This window comes from Trachemys scripta, chromosome 21 (assembly GCF_013100865.1).
Source record: "Trachemys scripta elegans isolate TJP31775 chromosome 21, CAS_Tse_1.0, whole genome shotgun sequence".
Classification (NCBI taxonomy): domain Eukaryota; kingdom Metazoa; phylum Chordata; order Testudines; family Emydidae; genus Trachemys; species Trachemys scripta.
Genome location: NC_048318.1, coordinates 1,725,713 through 1,747,112, shown reverse-complemented (window position 1 = coordinate 1,747,112; position 21,400 = coordinate 1,725,713). Strand labels below are relative to the sequence as shown.

Here is a 21,400-nt window from a genome sequence, read left to right as displayed (position 1 = left end):
GGTGGGGACACGGGCCGCAGGCTGCCCTTGGGCACTCCAGCCCCCTATCCAGGGCAGGTGGATGGTCTGGGGCTCCCCACAGCAGCCTGGGCTGCAGGAGGGCAGCAGGCAGCTGCAGCCTGGCGGGGTGGCCGCCTTTCCAACCACCACCACTGCCTGCTGGACCAGGGTGATCTAACTACTAGAGGGGAGTCTCACAGCACTGAGCGTCCGCAGCCTGGAGGGCTGGGCTGGGACACCCCCAGAGCCACTGCAGCGTGCACCTGCCTAGCTTTAGTGCACGTTGCAGTGACTGCGGCGGCGGGGCCCACCACACGCAGAGCCCCGCGGAGCACAGGCTCCCTGCACGCTGGCCGGACAGGAGCCGAGGGCAGAAACGCGAGTGCTGAGGCAAATGAAGCCCCCGCATGCTCTCCGATTGAACTCGCAGCTGTCAGGAGTTGGTGTTCAGCCGCCTTTCATTGCAGCGCGATGCCCAGGCGGTGGAGGGCTCCTGGGGCACTAACACACACGCCCCGTGGGTGCGACCCCCATGGCTCGCCGGGTGCTGTGCAGCGGGTGACTCAGCGGCCAGCAGCTCGCTGGAAAAGCTCTCTTTATTTACAGGAATAAGGCCACAGCACTGGGAAATCAGGCAGGTTAGGAAAACGTCTCACAACAGCCATGAAAAGAAATATTAAACGCCCCCAGGCTAGCGCCCCTGCAGAGCTGACTAAACCGGAACAGGCAATTGCCAGACAACCCCCAGTTTCGAGTGTGGTGAACCCAGCTGGGTGGGCAGGGCCGCCGGGCTCCCAGCTCCAACCTGGGCAGCAAATGCAGGCCTCTGGTAACTGACAGCAGCTGCAGGGGCCTCCAAACCCGAGGGTTCCCCGTATGACCTGGGAAAAGCCCACGATGGCGGGTGCCCCAGACAGTGTCACAGAGCAGAGATCGACCCTGAAGCCAATAGCAGGAATCCGGGCTTGGCCCCCACATGGAGCGCCAGCCTGTGAGTGGGGCAGTGGGTGGAGTCCTGCCAGGGACCAGGCACTCAAGAGAAAAGGAGGCAACGTTTGCTGGCTAGAGACGCCTGCGCCAAGCCCCGTGGCCAGGCCATGTTGCGTGGGGCTCCTCTCCTGCACGCGGCTGGTGTAGAGTTCGGCAGGGTCTCTGCGCTGCCCCACCTGCCTGGCCCTTCCCGTCTCTCATGCTGAATGCTCCCCCTCAGCGTGTGGGGCAGCCTGGGGAATCCCTCCCACATGGGATCGCAGCCCACATTGGGGGAAGCATCAAAAGCCTTTCTTCAGGGATTCTGTTGCCAATGACCAGGGGCCAGACGTGTCTAGCAGGCACTGGGGGTGGGCACAGTAGTAGCCAAGCGCTCGCCCCCAGGCCCACAGTGCCCCGAGAGTCTCTCTGGGCTTTGGGCATTACAGACGTTGCGCCCGCCTGGCACAGAACGTGCTCAGCTTTCTACGCCTGGACTCCTGTCGCCCCCGCGTCCAGTGACTGCAGCACGACCCTGGTCTTCTCGCCCCTCCTGGGAATGGCAGAGCTGTTTGGCATGGGACTGTGGGCAGCAGGGCAGGGGGGCTGGCATTCCCCCATCGTCCCCGCAGTGGGGCTGCTGGATTCCGCCATGCAGGCACCTGGAAAGGAATCACCTTTTACTAACAGCGAGCAGCAGCGGCCGAGCAGGCTGAGAGCGTGACTCTGCCGTCCATGGGCCGGCCAGGCCTGGCATGGGGACCCCAGCCCTGGGCAGAGCAATCTCTTCCGAGGGGCCACGGGGAATTTTCCTTGTTCACAAGGAGATCGTTTGTACCGTGTTCCCCCTGCAGGCCGTGAGCCCGAGTGAAGGCCCAGAGGCTCAGAGGAAAAAACCCGCTGGCCCATTTGGGAGTCAGGTGCTGATGACAAGGGACACTCTGAGCCTCTGCCCAACGAGCTTGTTTCCTCGCAGGACAGGCACGGCGGCAGGACTTGCCACGCAGAGCCATGGCGTCTCCAAATGGCACAGGGCAGGGGCATGCCCAGAGGCAAACCTGCAGGCTGAGGAGCTGGAAGGGCCGGGTCTGGCCTACTGCCTGCACAGAGCACTCAGCGACACGCCAAGGGCAGTGGGCCAGGAGACCTAGTGTCTCTTCCGGCTCGGGCAGAGCCTCACTGCACCACAGGTCACGTCCCCGCCTCCTGCACTGGGCAGCGGGAGAACAAGCCCGTCCCGCTCAGGGATGATGGCCAGGAGCCGAGAGAGGCCTACACGGGAGCAGAAGGTCGCAGCGCAGGACACATCAGCGTGTCGAGGGTCCAGGTCAAAATGTATCTGGCCCAGCGCCTGACTTGGATCAAACCTTCTCCTCTGCCCCGTCCAGCCTGCTATGGATTCAGACATCGCTCCCACATCACGTAACCTGGCTCCCTTTCTCCCAGTGCCCCTTACTAGCCTGACCCCCAGCTCCCATAGCACTGCCCAAAGCGGCCTTGCCTCACCCTCACCCCAAGCGGTGCCCATGTCAGCCAGTCACCTGCCAGGGTGTCCTGGGACTCAGAGCCAGATCAGTGCCTGCTGGGAGCTAATCACTGCACGCAGTGCCCCAGGGACGGACGGGCTGAGCCTGGCTGGGGGCAGTGCATGGGGGCTGGGCTGTGGAGCTCCAGGGCTGGCACGAGACCACCAGAGGCTTTGCAAATCCCGGTTATTTTGTGTGGAGCGGAGCTGCGTCCAGAGCCCCAGGGTGCTTCTGTGCTTGAACCGGGCCCTAGAGCGCCATGTGCCCAGCTGGTAAAGTTCTTGTGCCCGCCCACCCCCAGCCCAGGCTGCGCGGGTTATTCCAAAGTTCACTAAAATTTGCACCTGCCTCCAGATCAGCTGGACAGGCCAGTGTCCCAGCCCGGGGAGGCCTGGCCTGGCTGGCTCACTGGTTTGATCCAGCGTGGCCACTCCTGAGGCCAGGCCGGCATGAGAAGGGACCAGGCGCCAGTAATCGCTAAGAGGAAGAGACTGGCTTCTTCCCTGCAGCTGCCCTCACTGTCCTCCCGCTTGTTGGGCGGCAGGAGCGCTGGCTCGAACTGCTGGTCAAGGCACATGTTCATTTAATCGGTTCTGTGATAGCCTTGGGGGCAGGGGGGGGGCAGTGCCAGGCTGTGGGGAGGCTGGAGCTCACCCCAGGATCTGGGCAGGCTGTTCCATGATGGCCAGCACTGTTGGTAATCTACAGAGAGCACCGCCTGGAAGAAAGAGGTTGGGGGTGGGGGCAGTGATGCTGGCAGGCCAGGTGCCAGCTCATGCCAAGGTCCCCCCGTCTCTACTGGACACTGACAGACCCAGGGCTGGAATCGCTGTAGATCTCGTGGGGGTTAATACTGATCAAATAGGTATGAGGATGATAAGGACGTGTTTAGTGGTTGGTCTCTAGTGAAAGCCTGGGAGATGCTGCCTGCATTGATCTGTATTCCATACCATTGGAGTGAGTGGAGGGTGAGCCTCTATGAATCGCCACTAATGAGTGTGAGGAGCTGCTCTTCTGCCGAAGTTGTTACACCCCCTCCTGAAGGAGGAGACCCAGCGATACCAGACAGGCTCTGGTGGGATCCTGCGACTGGAAACTCCTACATCCGGATTGAGAAACTAAACGCTCTCCTGTTCTGCTCTCCTCCCGTGAAGATGAGTCACGCAAGTGGACTCCTCCGTCAGCTGAGTTTGCAGCTGAGAGCACATGGCCAGAGGGGGATAAAACCCCCAGACAAAAGGAACTAGGTATCTGTGCTGCTTGGACTTGGGGAGGGGGGGGGGGGAGGAAGGAGTTTCCTAGGCATAAGCAAGGGATCCCCAGTGCTCAGCCTGGGTTAGCCCTAAAGGACAATAGAGCTTGCTGATTATAGACACCTCTGTTACCCTTTGAAAGCTAAGACTGTACCTCATTGGTGTGTGTCTCTATTCGCTTGCTTTAACCTTGGAAATAACTCTAGTTTTCTTCTCCTAGGTAATAAATCTTCATATAGTTTATTAGAGGATTGGCCACAAGCGTTGTCCTTGGTGAGAGCTAACCTGCAATTGACCTGGGGCAAGTGACTGGTCCTTCGGGACTAGGGGTACTTGACTATTGCTGTGATTCTTGAACTTAAGAAGGGTCACCTGTCAGGGAGACACGCTGCCGTGGGTGGCAAGCCGGAGCGGAGTACCCTGGGGCTGGCGGGGCGCCGTGTTCAGGCTGTCAGAGCGCCGGGGCAGTTTGCACTTGGGGCAGTTGGTTGGTTCGAAGTTCAGGGGTTTGTGCCCAGGTTTTTATCAGTCTGCCCTGAGGTTGGCACTCACACTTGGGAGCGCTACGGGGCATAGGGTGTTCGGTAGCAGGAAGGGGCTGGGACACTTATCCAAGGAGTCGCCAGAAGGGGCTGTTTGGGGACTTTTTCCTGCTCCCGGTCACGGGCTGGGTGGGGAACTCTCCTCCCTTTCCTAGCCACTGGGTAGGAGCGGGCTCCAGGACTCTCCCTTTGATTGTTCTACCTCCCCTCCTGGGGAGTCTCCCAGCGGTTTTTTCTCGGTGCTCCCTAGGAGCCTTGGCGGTTCCCAGCCCCTGCTCTAGGGGTGAGTGGAGGGTGCTCCTGTGTCTGGCCTGGCTGGCACCTCACCTAGGCACCATGTGCCCGCTGGTGTGTGTCACAGGGACTCCACAGAGGACAGGATTCTGTTCCAGCCCCAGCGTGGGAGAAAGGCCTGGAGCCGGGGCTCTGGGACCCTGCCAGGAGGGAGGGGCCCAGAGCTCAGGCTGCAGCCTGAACGTCTACACTGCAATGAAACAGCCCGGCAGCCCGAGTCAGCTGGCAGGGCCAGCCGCAGGGTCTAAGTGTAGACGTGCCCTGAAGGGCCCGGGGACGCTAACGGCTCATGCTGATCTCCTGGCCTAGTGCTGCCCAGGAGGGGGCGAGTCCAGGGCTACCCAGAGAGTGCGGTGCCTGAGCAGACTTCGGGCACCCTGGGGACCATGGTGCATGTGGCTGGTCCCCAGGAGAGGCCTGGCGGGTGAGGCATGCGTGCCCTTGGCTGGGGAGGATGCAGTGCTGCGATGCCAGAGCAGGCCGGCCCGCAGCGTCCCAGTCACCGTGTGCCGGGCAGCACGGGCACTAACACTTGCCGTTTGGCCCAGCGAGGGGCCGGGTCCCGTTCAGTGCTGCCTTCCCCTCCGGCTTCTCAGCAGCAGGTGTCCCCTCGGGCCTCTGGGAGTACTTGGCCTCCATGTCCTCCAGCCAGCCGGTGCTCCACTCCCAGGTGGGAAGGGGAAGGGGCTCCGCTCCAGCCCACGCCACGCCCTCCCAGCGCTCGGGACGGGGAAGGAGCCCATCCAGCGGGGAAGCGGGCGGCGAGAAGTCTGTGGGAAAGAGCAACCCAAGAGTTACACTGCGAGGCTCAGGGAAGGGGTGGGCGAGAGTCGGTGACCCCAGGGATCCCCGGGCTGGCCTGCGCCCCGCCCCACCATCACTAGGGGTTACACTGGCGTGGCAGGAGCAGCAGAAGGACAGCCTGGCTGACGCAGCGCAGGGCAAAGGGCTAGGCCATTCCCATGCCAGTGTTCAGCAAGTGGAGCAGAGCTCGGAGCCCACTCCATGGGCTGCCAGGGCATGTGCGTCTCAGAGCAGGGACGGGCGTGACCCTGAAGCCCGGCCACTGCATGGGGACAGGCCTGACCTCGATGCTAATGTGGCTCCCTCCAGCCCTGGACAGGTGGTCTCACTCTGCTAGTTGAGAAGTGGTGCTAGGGGCTGACAACACTGCCACTTCGCTGGCATCGCACAGGGCTGGTGTCCCATCCATGGCGCTGGCACCGCCAGCTGGCACCTCAGGCAGTCAGGCCCCTCTGCAGACACAGAGGGGCCCTCCTCAGAGCCTGCTCCCTTTGCAGCTTCCTGCAGGCCCCCTGGTCTGCAGCAGCCTCCCGCCCCCTGGCTCCCGTCCAGCTTCACCCTGGGACCAGCTGTGGCCCTTCCCCTCACAGGCACAGTGTAGGTGCGTGCCAGGCACCTGGAGCGGCAGCTGGAGCTAGGCTGGGAGTGACGCACAGGGCTGGCACTGCGGCGGGCGCTGGCGGGAGGAGGAGCTGCGCCTTGGGCCAGTCAAGCTGTTTCAGCTGGACAAGGTACAAGCAGCCCGGAGAGGCGCTAACCCGGCTGGTTCCCACTAGGCCCAGCAGGAAAGGCAGCTCCTGGAGCACAGTTGCCTGTGGACGAGGTGTGAGTTGTGTAAACGCGGGTGCCATAGGGTACGGCTGAGCTCAGCGCATCAAATACCCTGCATAGCTCCAGGGCCTCGGTGAGGGGCATGTGGGTCCCTGAAAGCCCCCTGCCCTCGGTGAGGAGCACATGGGCCCCTGAGAGCCCCCACCTTCAGTGAGGGGCACATGGGTCCCCGAGAGCTCCCCGCCCTCAGTGAGGGGCAGGTGTATCCCTGAGAGCTCCCCGCCCTCAGTGAGGGGTATGTGGGTCCCCCAAACCCCCCACCCTCAGTGAGGGGCAGGTGTATCCCTGAGAGCCCGCCACCCTCGGTGAGGGACTGGGATGTTATGAGTATATTATAATATCTCATTGAAAGGTGACAGGGCCAGAAAAAGTTAATTAACTCACAGACTGACCTGACCCATGGCCGAACTTTAGAGATTGGTTAGGAAGATGCGTAAATGAATAGAGCTTTGCAATGCAAGTCTGCATGGTTAGAGATAGAAGGGTAGAGGTTTGCTCAGGGCTTGTGATGTAAGCAAACAAGTCTTGTCTATTGCTACAGCTTTGATTCAAAGATTGAAAAAGGAATGTTAACATTTAGGAAGACCCTTGAGAGAAATAGCATTTTAGTCTATCTGTCTTTTTGACGGTTGTGGTAACCTTGTATCTGAACTGTTCAATGGATAAATTGCCCTGTGCTAATTGCCATGAAGTTGAGGAGAAGGAGAGTTAAACCTATTGTTTTCTCAGGCCAAAAGGCTGCTGGAAATGTATAAAAACGCTGGGACACGATCCTTCTTCATCTCAGATCTGCTTTGGGTTTCAAGAGGGGGAAACCTTAAGCCATAAGGATTGAGATCCCCAGTCACTGACTGGAGTCACCCTGAATATGGACATTGGATTATAACCTATGGACTATATCTAAAAGGACTTTTGGCAACTACAAGCTCATCTCTGCTAAGTATCTGAACCTCAAGAATTGAATTCAAGTCTGTCCGTATATTGATCTTTTAACCAACACTCTCTCTCTCTTTTCTTTTTTAACAAATTGTGGTTTAGTTAACAAGAATTGGCCATAAGTGTGTGTTTTGGGTAAGATCTAAGTTATAATTGGACCTGGGTGTGTGGTGTGTGGCTGATCCTTTGGGATTGGAAGAACCTTTTCTTTATATGATGAGATAAGATTTTCAGTAATCATCATCATATGTTTCACATGTGTGTCTGGATGGAGGCCTGAGGCTGGGTACTTTAAGGGAACTGCATTATTTGGACTTCTGAGTAACCAGTGAGGTACTATAGAAGCTGTTTGTGCTGGCTTGGCTTGGTAAATCTAAGTACTGGAATATCCACCAGCTTCTGGGGTTTGTCTGCAGTTCTAACTGAGTGACCTCAGCTGGCTCCCATGGGCAGCATCGTCACAGGGGCAGGTGGGTATCCGAGAGCCCCTTGCCCTTGGTGAGGGGCTGGAAATAGCTGGGAGCAGTTCTGGGCCCAGTAACTAACAGAATCATGTGTCTCCCCAAAGAGCTAAGGGGGGACACAGGCCCATCTGGCTCTCTAGCCGGCTCGTCAGCGATTCGGGGCAGGATGCACCAAGACCGCGCGTCTCGTTTCCTTTTGCTATCTCGTCTGCTCCCAGTGCTGTCGTTTCGGGTTAACGGTAGCTCTAGGGGACCTGGAGTGACGGCGGATTTACTGAAGCCCGGACCGTGAGCAGCAGGCACAATGCACTACACACAGACGCCTGAGGCTGCAGTGTGCAGAGAGTGGGGCACGCTCTGGCCTGACCCCCCCCGGCCGGGGCCCCTCTGCGGGGACGGCGGGCAGCGCATGGGCACAGTTGGGTTCTGCTAGTGTAACGCCGACAGACCCTGGATGTCAGCGGGCAGGATCGAACTGGGGATCTCTGGAGCTTAGTGCATGAGCCTCGACCGCATGAGCTAAAAGCCACTGGCTGTTCGCTAAGGCTGTAGCAGACTCATTATCTCTCTCTAAGCGGTCTCAGAGCCACTAGATGGGACAGAACGCCACCCCCAGACGCTGTGTGGGTTACACTAGCAGTGGGTTACTACATGAGCAGCTCTTTGGCTGGCTGGGCAGAGCCGGGGGCACGTCCTGCCTGTGCCTCTGGGAGGTGAGTCAACACCGCCTGGGGCATCGCAACCAGAATTCCCAGCCCCTGAGAACCGACGTCCCCCTGGCGCCCGCCCAGACCCTAATCTGCTAACCTGGGCGAACACCTCCCCGCCGGGCCCCGGACTCCAGGGACCATCAGCCCGCCCGCTGGAGAAGGAAGGCTGCACACCGCATACCGACCCCCAGGAGGCACGGGGCCCCCTGAGTGCAAGGCCTCTGGACGCTCTCCCTGGGGGTGCACCTCCGCCCTGCACCTCCCCCTGCTACCCATACTCTGTGCAGGTCCCTGCTTCTGCCGCTGCAACACAAATTGCTCTTTCCACATCTGGATGAGACGTCTCCCGCCTCAGGGAGAGATCTGGGGGGAGAGTGTGTCTGAGCAACCCCCCCGCCCCAGCCCCCTAGGGCAGTGACCCAAGCGTGGGGGCAAGCAGGGATCCCCACGGTGCTACCCAGGCTGCAGCTACCAGGACGCTGATTTGCAGCCTAGAGCCAGACAAGTGCAATAGCCACGCGGGCGTCTGCCCTGCCCGTGGGAGAGCGAATCCTAGACCAGACCAGCCCAACCTGCCCTGGCCAGCCTGGGGGTGTAAAATCAGGCCCCAGTGTCCTCTCTAAATGCAGCCTCTCCTCACACAGGAGCAGCTGCGCCGAGTACGCCCCGAGGCTGGGCGCCGGCACACACTGCTGGATCCGTGTGCACGAGGCCCCAACGTGCAGGCAGGGGCCGCGGGGGCGGGAGCACAGGCCCGCCCTGACTAGCGCTGTCAGCTCCAGGGTACGGATTTCATGCCAGACCTTGCTCTACTCTGCCAGCTGGCACAGAGCCTGGTGCTGGGGGGACGCCTTGGCCTTGAAGCCATGAGCCCGGCCAGGTCACCCTCCCTCCAGTGACTTTCCCAGGGGTTAGGTGCAGTGGTTCTTCAGAGCCCCCATTAATTAACATCTGCAGCCCCCTCTCCAGGGCAGGCCAAAGAGGTTTGGCAACTGAGCTCTTAGTTAATTGGCATTCTCGGTCCTAAGAGAAACAGAAAACTAACCTGCCCCCATCTGCCCCGGCCCCCCTCCAACTGTCCCCAAGGCCTGGCAGAAAGCAGGGCCTAGTGCAAGCGCTTTGAGCACCTATCCCCCGGGCTCTCGGCACAGGCACGGGAGGGATCCATGTACCTGGGTAGGCCTGCTCGGCCTCGCTCGGGCTCAGCCCAAAGCAGAAGCTGTCCACGGCCACGGCCAGGGCCTGCGCGAAGTTGGCGTCCACGAGGAAGGAGCCGTCGGAGGAGCTGACCAGGCTGCAGCGTGTGCTGGTGAAGTTCTCCTCGGAGACCGAGCCCCAGCCGTTGAGCAGGGAGCCGCCCAGCGAGCCCTCCGCCTCGCTGCGGCTGGACGAGGGCCTCCGGCAGTACCGGTGCAAGAAGGGCATGGACTGACAGCCGCTCCCCTCCGCGTCGGGGTCGTCGTCCTCTTCGGGAGCAGGCCCCGCCCCCAGCTCGGAGCGCAGCGGGCCGCAGATGTACCCGTAGGTGTGCGGAGGGGAGAAGGTGCTCTCCTGCCGGTGCCTTTGGAGAGAGAACGTGGAGCTGGCATTAATGTGGGCAGTAGCCTTAGACGGGAACTCACGGCCCCAGTGCAGAGAAGCCTGGGCCTGGGCTCCCTGGGGGGGGGGGGGGGGGGCTCTGATCCCTGTCGCGGCAAAGCCTCGCTCCTGGGGGGTTCATGGCCAGCCCTTCACTTCCCACTGACACGCGGTCCAGGGTCCCACCCCACACTCCCCGAGGCCCATTCAGGGTCCAGGGTCCAGCCCGAGCTTATTGACAGGTTCTCAGCCGTCAAACCGGCAGGGTGTGACCCCCAGCTCGTGGAGCGTAGCCGTGACTGAAATGGGGGACACCTGCCTGATGCATTAGAGCTGATGGGGTGTGAAGCCTGCTGTGGCTCGATGCAATGGGGCTGGGTGCAGGGGGTCTGACGGGGCAGGGTTCGTGTCTTGGCTGACGTCCCCTTAGTGCCGTATGGCTGCAGGTACCAGCTGGTAGGTTTTGTTTTTCAATCCGGCCGGGCTGGTTTGCTAGCAGATCTGCGCTATGAATTGTCTGGGGCAGGGTTCTGGCCTGTGCTGTGCAAGGGACCAGGCGAGATGATTACAGTGGCCCCTTCTGGCCCTGGCACCTATGAAATAAACCCATTAAAAACACCCTGTTGCTCCTTACAGCGCTAAGGCTGCCCTGACCCCTCACAGCTGGAGCACACAGGCAAGTGAGGGTGAAGAGATGTGTGTGTGCAGGCAGGTGTGTGTGTGCAGGTGTGTGAATGTGCAGGCGGGCATGTATGTGTCAGTTTGCAGGCAGATGCGTGTGTTTGTGGGGGTGAGTGTGCAAACAGGTGAGTACACGTGTGTGGGGGTGAGTGTGCAGGTGGGTGTGGTGAGTGTGCAGGTGGTTGTGGAGGTAAGTATGCAGGTGTGTGTGTATGCAGGCATGTGCTTGGGGGGGTGAGTGTGCAGGCAGGTATGGGTGGGTGGATGTGTGCAAGCATGTGTGTGCATAGAGACAGGTGTGGGTGTGCAGGTAGGTGTACATGGGGGTGTGAATGTAAAGGTGTGTGTGTGTGTAGGCAGGTGTTTGTGAGCGTGCAGGTGTGTGTGAGTGTGCAGGTGTGAGCGTGCAGGGGTCTGTGTGAGTGTGCAGGCGGGTGTGCAGCCTGCTTGATGGAGCAGAGGAAGGTGTGATACGAGGGTGGGTGCAGCGAGAGGTTGTGCCCGGCCACTGGGCCTTGCAGCAGGCTGGGGAGGGGATTCCAAGCTTGGCCGGCGCCTTTACCTCTGGCACTCGGCCTCCGCGCTGAGCTCCAGGTACGCGGCCACCTGGTCCGGCGTCAGCACGGCCTCCCCGTCGTCGCCGAGCGAGGGTGCGGGAGAGGCAGCGCGGTAGGGCAGCGAGGGTGAGGGCAGCACACTCCGAAGGGCGTCCTTTGTGCTCGGCTGCAACTCTCCAGCTGGGAAAGGCCTGGCTGCCTCCCCTCCGTCTCTGCTCCTGTAGGCACAGACACCATCAGTGTAGGGAGCCTGCCATGCTGGGCCCTGGCACATCCCCGTCACGACCTCGCCTGACCCGTCTCCCCCCAGTCCTGCTCAGCACCAGAGCCCCCCCCGGTCCTCCTTCAGACCATGGGCTCCCATGGCGGTGAAAGGCTCCTCGCCCTGCATTGTGAAGCCCAAGACTTGTGGCAAACATCCAGGGGCCGCTGTCAGCTGGGTGTTGAACAAACCCCTCCATCCTCCTAACACAGAGAACACAGTACCTGTTCTTCCATCCCCAAGGCCGGCAAGCTCAGGGCGCCTGTGGGCCCACTAGCCTGGCCTGTCAGCACCTCCAACCCCCCTACAGAGTGCACTCACCCCATGCCCGGAGGGCCAGGGAGGAGGGACCAGGAAGTTCCTAATCACATTTGACAAGTAGTTAAATGTATCCTCATGGGAAACGAGAACCAACCTATAGACAGCGAGGGGGGATTCCCGCCCCGCTCCGCAGCCGACCTATTGACAGCGAGGGGGGATTCCTGCCCTGCTCCAGAACAGACCTATAGACAGCATAGAGGGGATTCCCGCCCTGCTCCGGAACCGACCTATAGACAGCGAGGGGGGATTCCTGCCTGGCTCCAGAACCGACATATAGACCTCATAGGGGGGATTCCCATCCCACTCTGGAACCGACCTTTATGTCATTTTAAGCACAAAGCAGGTAGAAGGCAGGGCCTGGCTTTACTCCCCCGTGGCCCCTACACACACTGCCTGTGCCAGCTTCAGGGCTGTGGGGGCAGCAGGTGACAAGTTCTAAGTGCTGCCGGAGGAATGGGCATGGGGGGTGCTGGGCACAAGACTGGTTGTGCGCTCCCCAGCAGAGATTTGTGCTTGGTACTCGGTGGGCCGAGGTAACGCTCAAGCACCAGAAAGGAATCCCTGAGCCAGCCACCGCCATCGTTGGCTCTGAGCCCAGCACGGGCCCCATCCCCTTGGGAATCCAGATATCAGGACCTGAGCCAGTATGAGAGGGACTGGCTGGGGCCACAGAGTCTGTCTAGCACAGTCTGGCACTCGCCTGCTGTCCAGACCCAGACGACCAGCAGTGAGAAGGGGCAGGAAACACCCCTTCAAACTTCCCAGTGCCAGCGTCTCCTGGAGCCCCCACCCGGCATGACGCCCCCACCATACCCCGCCCGACAGCCTAACCTGGAACCCCCGGGCAGCAGCAGGACGTGGAGCTGGTTACAAACTGGTGGGCTGGATTCAGTGACGTGCAAAGAGTGTTGGAGCCTGTAAATCTGACTGCCAGCACTGCTAGGGAAAGGCACCTCTCCAAAGCAGGTCAGGCGAACCCGCTGGAGGTGTGCATCCCTCCTCCTCGGATTGCTTTGCCTTTACTGTCCCTCTGGCTACCGTCGGTTATTCAGCCTCAGGAACATTGTTAGGAACAAACCCCGAGTGCAGGCAAACAATTGGCTGCCCCTGTCGGCACCGCCGGGCCCAGCGTGGCTGGGTGCCAGGGTTCTGCCCTTCAGAGCGGGCCAGGGGGTGCACTCCAGAGAGGCTGAAGGAGCTCTAAAGCACAGTTGACCTGGCAGGCAAGGCGGGGTAAACAGGCACGTAACATAAAATCAGAAGGTCCTTACTCTGGCTGCATGCCCTGGCCCTGGGGGCCGTGCGGAGTGGGAGGAGCTGGAGGGGGGGGCAATGTGCCAGTTCCGTGCAGTGAGCCTCTGGACTGCAGCAGCTTGGGGGAGCTGAAGGTTTTCAGCACTTTGGTTTCCTCTCCTAGGAATAAAAATATGAGAAAATTATCAGCCAGCTGTCCAGCTCGCTGCCACCCCCCCACCGGCCCACCTGCCAATCACCCACCTGGCCCCAGCCCCCTGCCACCCCTCCCAGCCCACCAACCAACTCCCCACCACCCCAACAGGCCCCAGATAACCAGACCAACCCACCCACCCCAACAAGATACAGTGGTTGGAAGCTGATGCTAGACAAATTCAAAAGAGCAAATTAACAGTGAAGGGTGATTAATCAATGGAACAATTCACCAGGAGTCATGGTGGATTCTCCACGGGCAATTTTTAAATCAAGGCTGGATGTTTTTCTAAAAGATCTGCTCTAGTTTAAGCAAGAGAATCCAGGGAAGTCCTATGGCCTGGGCTGTACTCAGATTAATTGATCACAGTGGTCCCAACTCTCCAGCTGCCCAAACCTCCCATCCAGCACCAACCAACGTCCCAGTGCTTCAACCCTTCCATCGGCTCCCAGCTAACCAACTCCCCAGCCCCATACGGAATGACTGACCTCCCAGCCCTTCACCAAGGCCTCTATCCCCTACTGACCAACTGATCCTCACCCAGCCCTTCACCACATCCCCAGGCCCCAAGAAACCAACTGACCCATCAGCCACGCCCCATCAACTTCACCAACTCCCCATCCAATGTCCCAAGCCCTCACCCAACATGTCCACTTACCTGCAACCAACTCTCCAGTCTCCCAAGAGACTGACCTACCTAGTCACCAAGCAACCAATTCCCACTCCACAAACCACTAACCTACCCACCGGCCCCAGCCCACTCAGGGCTGTCCCTAGCCATTTGGGTGCCCTATGCAGCCCCCCACCCGTGAGGGACTGTGTGGGGCCCCAGGCCTCCCCCCCCCAGGGTCTGGGAGGCAGGAGCTGTGGGGGGCTACTTTTGGGGGCCCCACAGGCCCAGAGGATTAGTGGGAGGCCAGGAGCAGCCCGCTCTGCTTCCCTCGCCCCGGTCCCAGCCGTGTCGCTCGGGGGAGGGAGTTTGGGGGAAGGGATCCCCACCAACTCACCGGCAGCGGCGGGAAGCAGAACACCCTGGCCCCAGCCTTTCCCCGCACTCACTGGCGGCGAGAAGTGGAGCGCCGCGGCTGGGAGCTGGCGAAGTAGAGCGGGCTGGGGCTGGGTTGCTTCACTTCCCACCGCTGCCAGTGAATGTGGGGTCACTAGGGGGGAAGAGGTGGAATGGGGATGGGCCGGGGGCGGAGCAGTGGGAAAGGGTAAGAGGCAGGGCAGAGGGAGTTGTCCCGGGCCCCACACCCCCCTGAGGCCGAGGGATAGGGCTGGTCACTGGGGCTGGTGCTGCCACATATGCAGCATGCAGCAGCCTAGGGCACCATGAAATTAGGGGCAATTTGGTGCCCTACGCAGCTGCATATGCCTAAGGACGGCCCTGAGCCCACTAACCCGCCCACCAGTCCCCTAGCCCACTTCCTACCCACTTGCTCCCCGCAACCCACTAACCCACCCACCAGTCCCCTAGCCCACTTNCCTGCTCCCTGCAACCCACTAACCCGCCCACCAGTCCCCTAGCCCACTTCCTACCCACCTGCTCCACTAACCTACCCACCAGTCCCCATGTAACCCCTTTATCCCCCAGTCAACCCACCCCCTGACCAGGTTCCAGGTCCCAGCAGCTCAGCTCCCCAGTGCCTCAGGCTGAAATCCCAAGGAGCGTCCAGGTAAGCAGCCCAGCCAACGGATCCTCAGCCACCGCACACAGCGGATCCTGAGGCTGTTCGGAGGCCTGGTGGCAGGCAGGCTACATGTGCACAACCGCCTAATCTTTTCATTCAGTGCAATGGGAAGCCCAGGACTGGCCCTGGCAGATGGGAACTGTTGTCCTGTTGGTTGGGGGCCAGCTTGCCGTGGGTCTCTCTCATCTGCCCCCTCTACAGGCTTATGGCTGGCAAGCCGTGCTAGGCCTCCTCCAACCTAGTACAGGCCTTTCCCAGTGCCGATTTCCCGCGGGACCTTCTCTTCTCACACAGCACAGGCTCTGCCCCACATGCTGGCAGCCTGCTCCCTGCACAGAAACATGCAGAGGATGGACGCAATACAAGGGTGAATAACGTGGTCCGTGGCACCAGGGGAGCTACAGACATGGACCCTGGCCCGAGGCTGCCATTCCCTCCTCTAGCAGCAGGGACATGAGGGTACATAGCTGACATCCCTACCTTGTCCATCTGTGCCTTTAGACTGCACTCAGCCCCCTCCTGCCCGGACCCCGCCAGCCCCTCACCGAGGCATGAGGATCATGGGCAGAGGCTGCCCCTCACCCACAAGCCGCCTCCTGAGCTCCGAGGCTGGCTCTCCTCACCCGGCCAGTAGACACTATCTCTTCCACCACCCCGGGGATGCCCTGTCTCATTTCCAATGCAGCTGAAAAGAATTGTCTTTGATGGCCATTCAGGGAGGCTTTGTGTGACACACACACACCCACCACGGACGGACCATAACTAGGTGACCAGATGTCTCGATTTTATAGGGACAGTCCTGAGATTTGGGGCTTTTTCTTATATAGGCTCCTATTACCCCCCACCCCCTGTCCCGATTTTTCACACTTGCTATCTGGTCAGCCTAGAATCATAGAATATCAGGGTTGGAAGGGACCTCAGGATGTCATCTAGTCCAACCCCCTGATCAAAGCAGGACCAATCCCCAACTAAATCAGCCTAACCATAACTACTGAGGCTGAGGGAACTGGGATTGTTTAGTCTCCAGAAGAGAAGAATGAGGGAGGATTTGATAGCCGCTTTCAACTACCTGAAGGAAGGTTCCAAAGAGGATGGAGCTTGGCTGTTCTCAGTGGTGGCAGATGACAGAACAAGGAGCAATGGTCTCAAGTTGCAGTGGGGGAGGTCTAGGTTGGATATTAGGAAAAACTATTTCACTAGGAGGGTGGTGAAGCACTGGAATGGGTTCCCTAGGGAGGTGATGGAATCTCCTTCCTTAGAGGTTTTTAAGGTCAGGCTTGACAAAGCCCTGGCTGGGATGATTTAGTTGGGGATTGGTCCTGCTTTGAGCGGGGGTTGGACTAGATGACCTCCTGAGGTCCCTTCCAACCCTGATATTCTATGATTCTATGATACTGTCCTTTTTGCTCCTCGTGTTATTCCACACAGATGCTGAAAGGCTGTCACTTGGGGAGCAGTGTTTGGCCAGCCCCCGTAGCCGTTCCTATTTGCTCCTAAGCCAGTTGCTAGGTGTTATCTGTCTCCTGTCACTGCCCCCCCCCGCCCCGGTCCGATCCGATCCCAACGGGGGAAATCACATGGGCCCGGAAGAGAGAACAAAGGTACATTAACCACTCAGCACATGGCAACTCCACCAGCTGTGGGGAAGGAGCGACGAGCAATGAGATTCCCCGCAAGGCATGAGCCCTTCTCTCAACCTCAGCTGCTCTTAGCAGATCAAAGCACCTAGGCGATGCTTCTTCACGGTCCCCTGCACCGCAGGCCGGCCGGCCCCTTTGGTCTGTAGGTGTTCCCTGCACTCCTCGACTTTACTGAGTGCTCTCCGTCCGCGTAGCTGAGCACCCCGCCCTTCGGCAGTGACGGGATTCATATCAGACTCTGTGTTTAGTTTGGTGCTGGGAACCGGCATCCCTGGGCCTCTGACAGCCCCCAGCCTCACCTTGGCGCCATCCAGGAAAGACCAGCAAACCAGGGAAGGCCAGCCCTGATGTCTCTACTGCAGAGGAACCCAGGCAGAAACCCTCCCCTCCCCAGAAAACATCCCTCTGCCCGTCCCTGAGCGCCACAGAGATGCACCAAGGACTCTGGGCCGTGGAGACTCCTGCAGCCACCTTTACATCCGGTAAGTGCCGGCAGGCTGCTCGGCCTCCTTCCCGTACGAAAAGCCCGTTTCCTTGGCATCCCAGCAGCACCTCGCCAGGCTCCAGTGAACATGGCAACGTCCCTGGATGGGAGATGCGATGGCACTGATACGCTGTGAGGCTGATCCCCTCGGACCAGGTGTGCCACGGGGGGCTGAGAGGGGGCAGGGGCGCTGGGGCCAATGGTGGATTAGCCAACTGGGGGGTGCCTGGAAAAAATCCACCGTTCAGTGGGAGCCTGGAGCCCTGGCCGTCTGATGGGCGGGGTGGGGAAAGCCCCCCTGTCCCGACCCCATTCACCGGCAGCAACCCCCCAGCGGCTCTGGTCCCTGTCCCTGGCAGAAACTGCGGGACAGGGGAAGCCCCCCCAACAACATCCCCCAACCCTGTCCCCGGCAGAAGCAACATGATGGGGGAAGCCCTTCACGCAGCAGTCACTGAGCCCATCCCCGTCAGAAGCCCCTGGGCGGGGTAAACCCCAACGCCCCTGTCCCTGGCAGAAACCACTGGGTGGCAGGGAAAGCCCCCCCCCGCCCGACCCCGCTCTCCAGCAGAAGCGCCAGGTGGGGTGGGAGAAGCCCCAGTGCCCCGACCCTGGTCCCCTGCAGAAGTGTAGAGGATGGTGGGGGAAGCCCCAGTACCCGGACCCCCCTAAGGCCCTGGGGCCATGGCATGGGGAGAGAGCTTCTCTGGTCTTGGGGCTGCAGGGACGGTGGGCAGAAAGGAGCAAAAGGGGGTGGGGGGCTGCAGTGGGGGGGACCCTGGGTGGGGCAGACCAGGGGGAAGAGGCAGAAAGGGGTGGAGCTGTGGGTGGAGCCACAGGCAGAAGGGGTGGAACGGGGGCAGGGCTGCAGGTAGAAGGGGTGGGGAGGGGCCCAATATTCCCTTTAATTTTCCTATCCATATGCAGAATGAATTTTGCTATATGCACCAATATGGAGGTGATGTGTGGCGGAAGTGGGACCGAGTGGTCCGGCGTGTGGGAAGGGGCTAAGGGCTGGGGCAGGGGGTTAGGATGTGGGGGGTGAGGGCTCCGGCTGGGGGTGCGGGCTCTGCTGTGGGGCAGGGGATGAGGTGTTTGGGGTGCAGGCTCTGGGGTGGGGCCAGGGAGATAGCTCTCTCTCCCTGTTGCAGCCCTGGAGCTGGGAGGGAGAGGCGTGTCCCTTTGCCACAGCCCTGGGGCTGGGGGAGCCTCAATGCATAGCTCTTGATGGCCTCCTGCGTGGCCACGCAGCTTAGCAGGAACTTATGAGGGGCCCTCCACTTGTTCTGGCTCAGGGCCCCAGGAAACCTTAATCCGCCTCTGGCTGGGGCAATGCAGGGCCAGAATGAGCAGCAGAAGGGCTGGATCCTGGCGTGGCTGACCCAAGGCGATGGACACTCATTAGACAGGCAGGCAGTGGCGGTGTAGGAGGAGCTCACACAGTTTGAGGGCTGGGGCCCGATAGAACCTGCCGAAGAGACTCCAAACCACCCTGGGACCCCCTCCCACCAGTCACATCGCCAGGGACCAGGCTGAAGAGAGCTGCCGAAGGGAAGCGTGCCAGCGTCAGACGGACCCCACAGCTAGCAGTGGGAGTGGGACAAGATGCACAGGCTGGCGCAAAGGCCGTGCGAGTGGAGGCAAACCCCCCACAATGGATATAGGAGACAAGGACCACCTCCGGCTGGAAGATGCAACAGCACAGGTCCCTCTGCAGGTTTGCTGGAGCCCTGGCGTGGCCTACAGCATTCTTGTTCGTGCCCTGTGCAGGCTGCATCTTTTGGGGCTCTTTGGGGCAAGGGCTGTCTCTCGCTCTGTGGCTGTGCAGCCTCTAGCCACTCCGTAATGAGTTCTGTGTCAGGGATGAAAAGCCCGGAATGTTCTCCCAGAGCGACTGATTTAGCCACAGCCCCTTCCTTGCAGACGCTGCCTCTGGAATGACTGCGGAGGATTTACGCACCCGGGGCTGGAGGGAAAGGTAGAGGGGACTGCACAGCTGTGTGGCTCACAAGGATACCTGCTCTCAGTGGCAGCCTTGCCGCACCAGGCAACTGCCAGACTCTGAGAAGGCCCTGCAGCTGAGATCAGCCTGTCTGCTGGCGTTCCATCGGCGTTGAGGCAGAGACCAGGCCCAGCCAGCTGCACAGCCCCAGACCAGAGAGCTGCTAACCCTGCAAACCCCTGGACCGAGCGCCGCGCCCAGTGCAACTGCTACCAGATCACAATGGTAGTGCGGTCATTTCACACTGGTGCAACCATGGGCGCCGACGCCAGGGGTGCTCTGGGGCTCAAGCACCCACAGAAAATACATAGAGGGTGCTCAGCACCCACCAGCCAGAGCTGTTTGGCAGAACCACCCTGCTGTTTTGCGGCTGGCAGGTGGCACTTGGGAGAAGGGGGACAGCAGCGAGCAATGGGCTGGCCGGGGGCTTCGGGGGCGGAGCTGGGGCAGGAAGAGGCGGATCAAGGGCAGGGTGGCGGGAGAGGGGCAGGAAGAGGCAGAGTGGGGACGGGGACTTGGGGTGGAGCGGGGATGGAGCACCCATGGGGAAAAATATGTCAGTTTTTGTGGGTGCAATTGACTGCACAGGGGCGGGGTAACAGGTCCCCCAACCTCCCTATGATGCACAGCTGCTCATGCGTCCCCCCCGAGAGCTGGCTGCAAAGCCGCCAGCGAGGTGGGGCTCCTAACAGCTCTGCATACCCAGCGATTTGAAGGTTCTCAAAGAATATAGAGACGAGACAGCTGAGCTGTGCCCAGAGCGGAGCCAACGGGCGTTGGGGGCAGAGAGTCTGAATAGCTGCTTGGGGGAGCCTCCTCCCTCTGAGGATTTGCACTCCCCTCAGAGAGGCAGCGTGGCCCAGTGGGTGGAGCGCTAGCCTGGCTCTTGGGAGCCCGCCCGGGAGTCAGCTCCCAGCTCTGCCACAGACTGCCCTGGGTGAGTGTCTCAAGCCAGCAGTTCACCGGCTGGTACAGAACGTAGCCGACAGCTGTAACACCGAGCGAGGTCGGAGCAAGAGTTACATAAAAGCTGTGGATGAGTTTGAGACAGGCTCAACCCACCAGCTAAACACCCTCTCTGTTGGGGATTGCTATGGCAGGGGGCCAGGGCTGAGCCCCCCCACGTTTCTCCTGTGGGCCGTGGTACCAGTGCGGGAGCAGCACTATACTGACCCCTGCTGCAGGGGTCTCTGATGCGCAGACCTGCGGCCGTCACATGACTGTTGGAAGCAAAGGAAGGGAGCCGGGGACCACAGCCACGGTGGAAGGGGCTGAACTGCAAACCAGAGGCCACATGCCAGCAGCTCCTGTTACTATTTCGGTACCCTTCACTGCCCTGATTCTGAGCCAGGGTTCCACATCTCACCAGTTTTACAGAGACGCTAACGGGCAGCTTGTCCACAGGGCAGGGCAGGCAGAGCTGGGAGGAGAAGCCAAGCTTAGCTGTTCTGCCACACATCATTCCCCTTTGCATGACAGCTGGGCCCTGCTTTCCTGCTGGAGGGGTTTCACATCACCGCATTGCGAGCTGATGGGACCTGGGATGGTGCACAAATGTTGGGTTTCCTGTTGCATGTTTAGTGGTTGTAGACTGGTTCCTGGGGCTGTGCCGTGAAAAGCAGGGGTGGGGGCAGACAGTGTTTGCGGCTGAAAGCGCCCGGGGGTGGGGGGGTAGGGAGAACATGCAGGGAGGGACAGAAGTGGATTTAATACATGTAGCGCTCTCCCAGTCGACTGGTTGTGCCTGCAGGGGATGGGCTGCCTAAGGGCATTGCTGTCGGGCTGTGAGCGGTTCCCCTGGAGGGCACGACATTGACTGCAGCCCAGCTCAGCAGGGGGCCAACTGTTCCCAGCCCGGGGGCCAGCCCCCCACCACAGGATTTCTCTTTTTAAAAAGTATCATGATGTGGGGGTCAGTGTCTGATGTCTGGGGCCTGACTTGGGGTTTGGACCTTGTGGGGCTGAAAGCGAGCCAGACCCAGGCTGGACCCATTAATCTAGGGTTACCATATTTTGTGCCTCCAAATGGAGGACACTCCCCGGGGCCCCGGCCCCGCCCCCAGCCCCGCCCACGCCCCACCCCAACTCCGCCCCCTCCCAAAGTCTCCGCCCCCTCCCCTGCTTCCCGCGAACATTTGAGTCACGGGAAGCCTGTAGCAGGTAAGAGGGAGTGTGGGGGGAGGAGGCGCGGCCCAGGCTGGCCCCCGGCGGCTCCAGCCTGGGTCGGCTCGGGCCCTGGGGTGCTGGCCCCGGCCGACCACGCCCGGCGCAACCCCGGCTCCCGGCCCCGCGACCCCGGCCCGGCCCGGCTCCCGGCCCCGCGGCCCGGACCAGCTCCCCGACCCCGGCCCGGCTCCCGGCCCCGCGGGCCCGGGGTCGGGGAGCCAGGCCGGGGTCGGGGAGCCGGG

The 21,400-nt window shown here is 60.7% G+C and overlaps 1 protein-coding gene across 2 annotated transcripts in view; it reads right to left on the bottom strand.

Annotated features, from left to right (window-relative positions):
- Nucleotides 1-578: 578 nt before the first annotated feature.
- ROBO4 (roundabout guidance receptor 4) overlaps nucleotides 579-21,400 on the bottom strand; it is a 76,976-nt gene continuing 56,154 nt past the window's right edge. For both annotated transcript variants that reach the window (XM_034754714.1, XM_034754713.1), the window contains exons 16-20: nucleotides 13,000-13,141; nucleotides 11,151-11,363; nucleotides 9,502-9,890; nucleotides 5,121-5,354; nucleotides 579-1,631 (exon numbers count right to left, since the gene is read on the bottom strand). In XM_034754714.1, coding sequence (XP_034610605.1) covers nucleotides 1,456-1,631; nucleotides 5,121-5,354; nucleotides 9,502-9,890; nucleotides 11,151-11,363; nucleotides 13,000-13,141 — 1,154 coding nt within the window. In that variant the 3' untranslated portion in view covers nucleotides 579-1,455. The remainder of the gene's footprint in view (nucleotides 1,632-5,120; nucleotides 5,355-9,501; nucleotides 9,891-11,150; nucleotides 11,364-12,999; nucleotides 13,142-21,400) is intronic.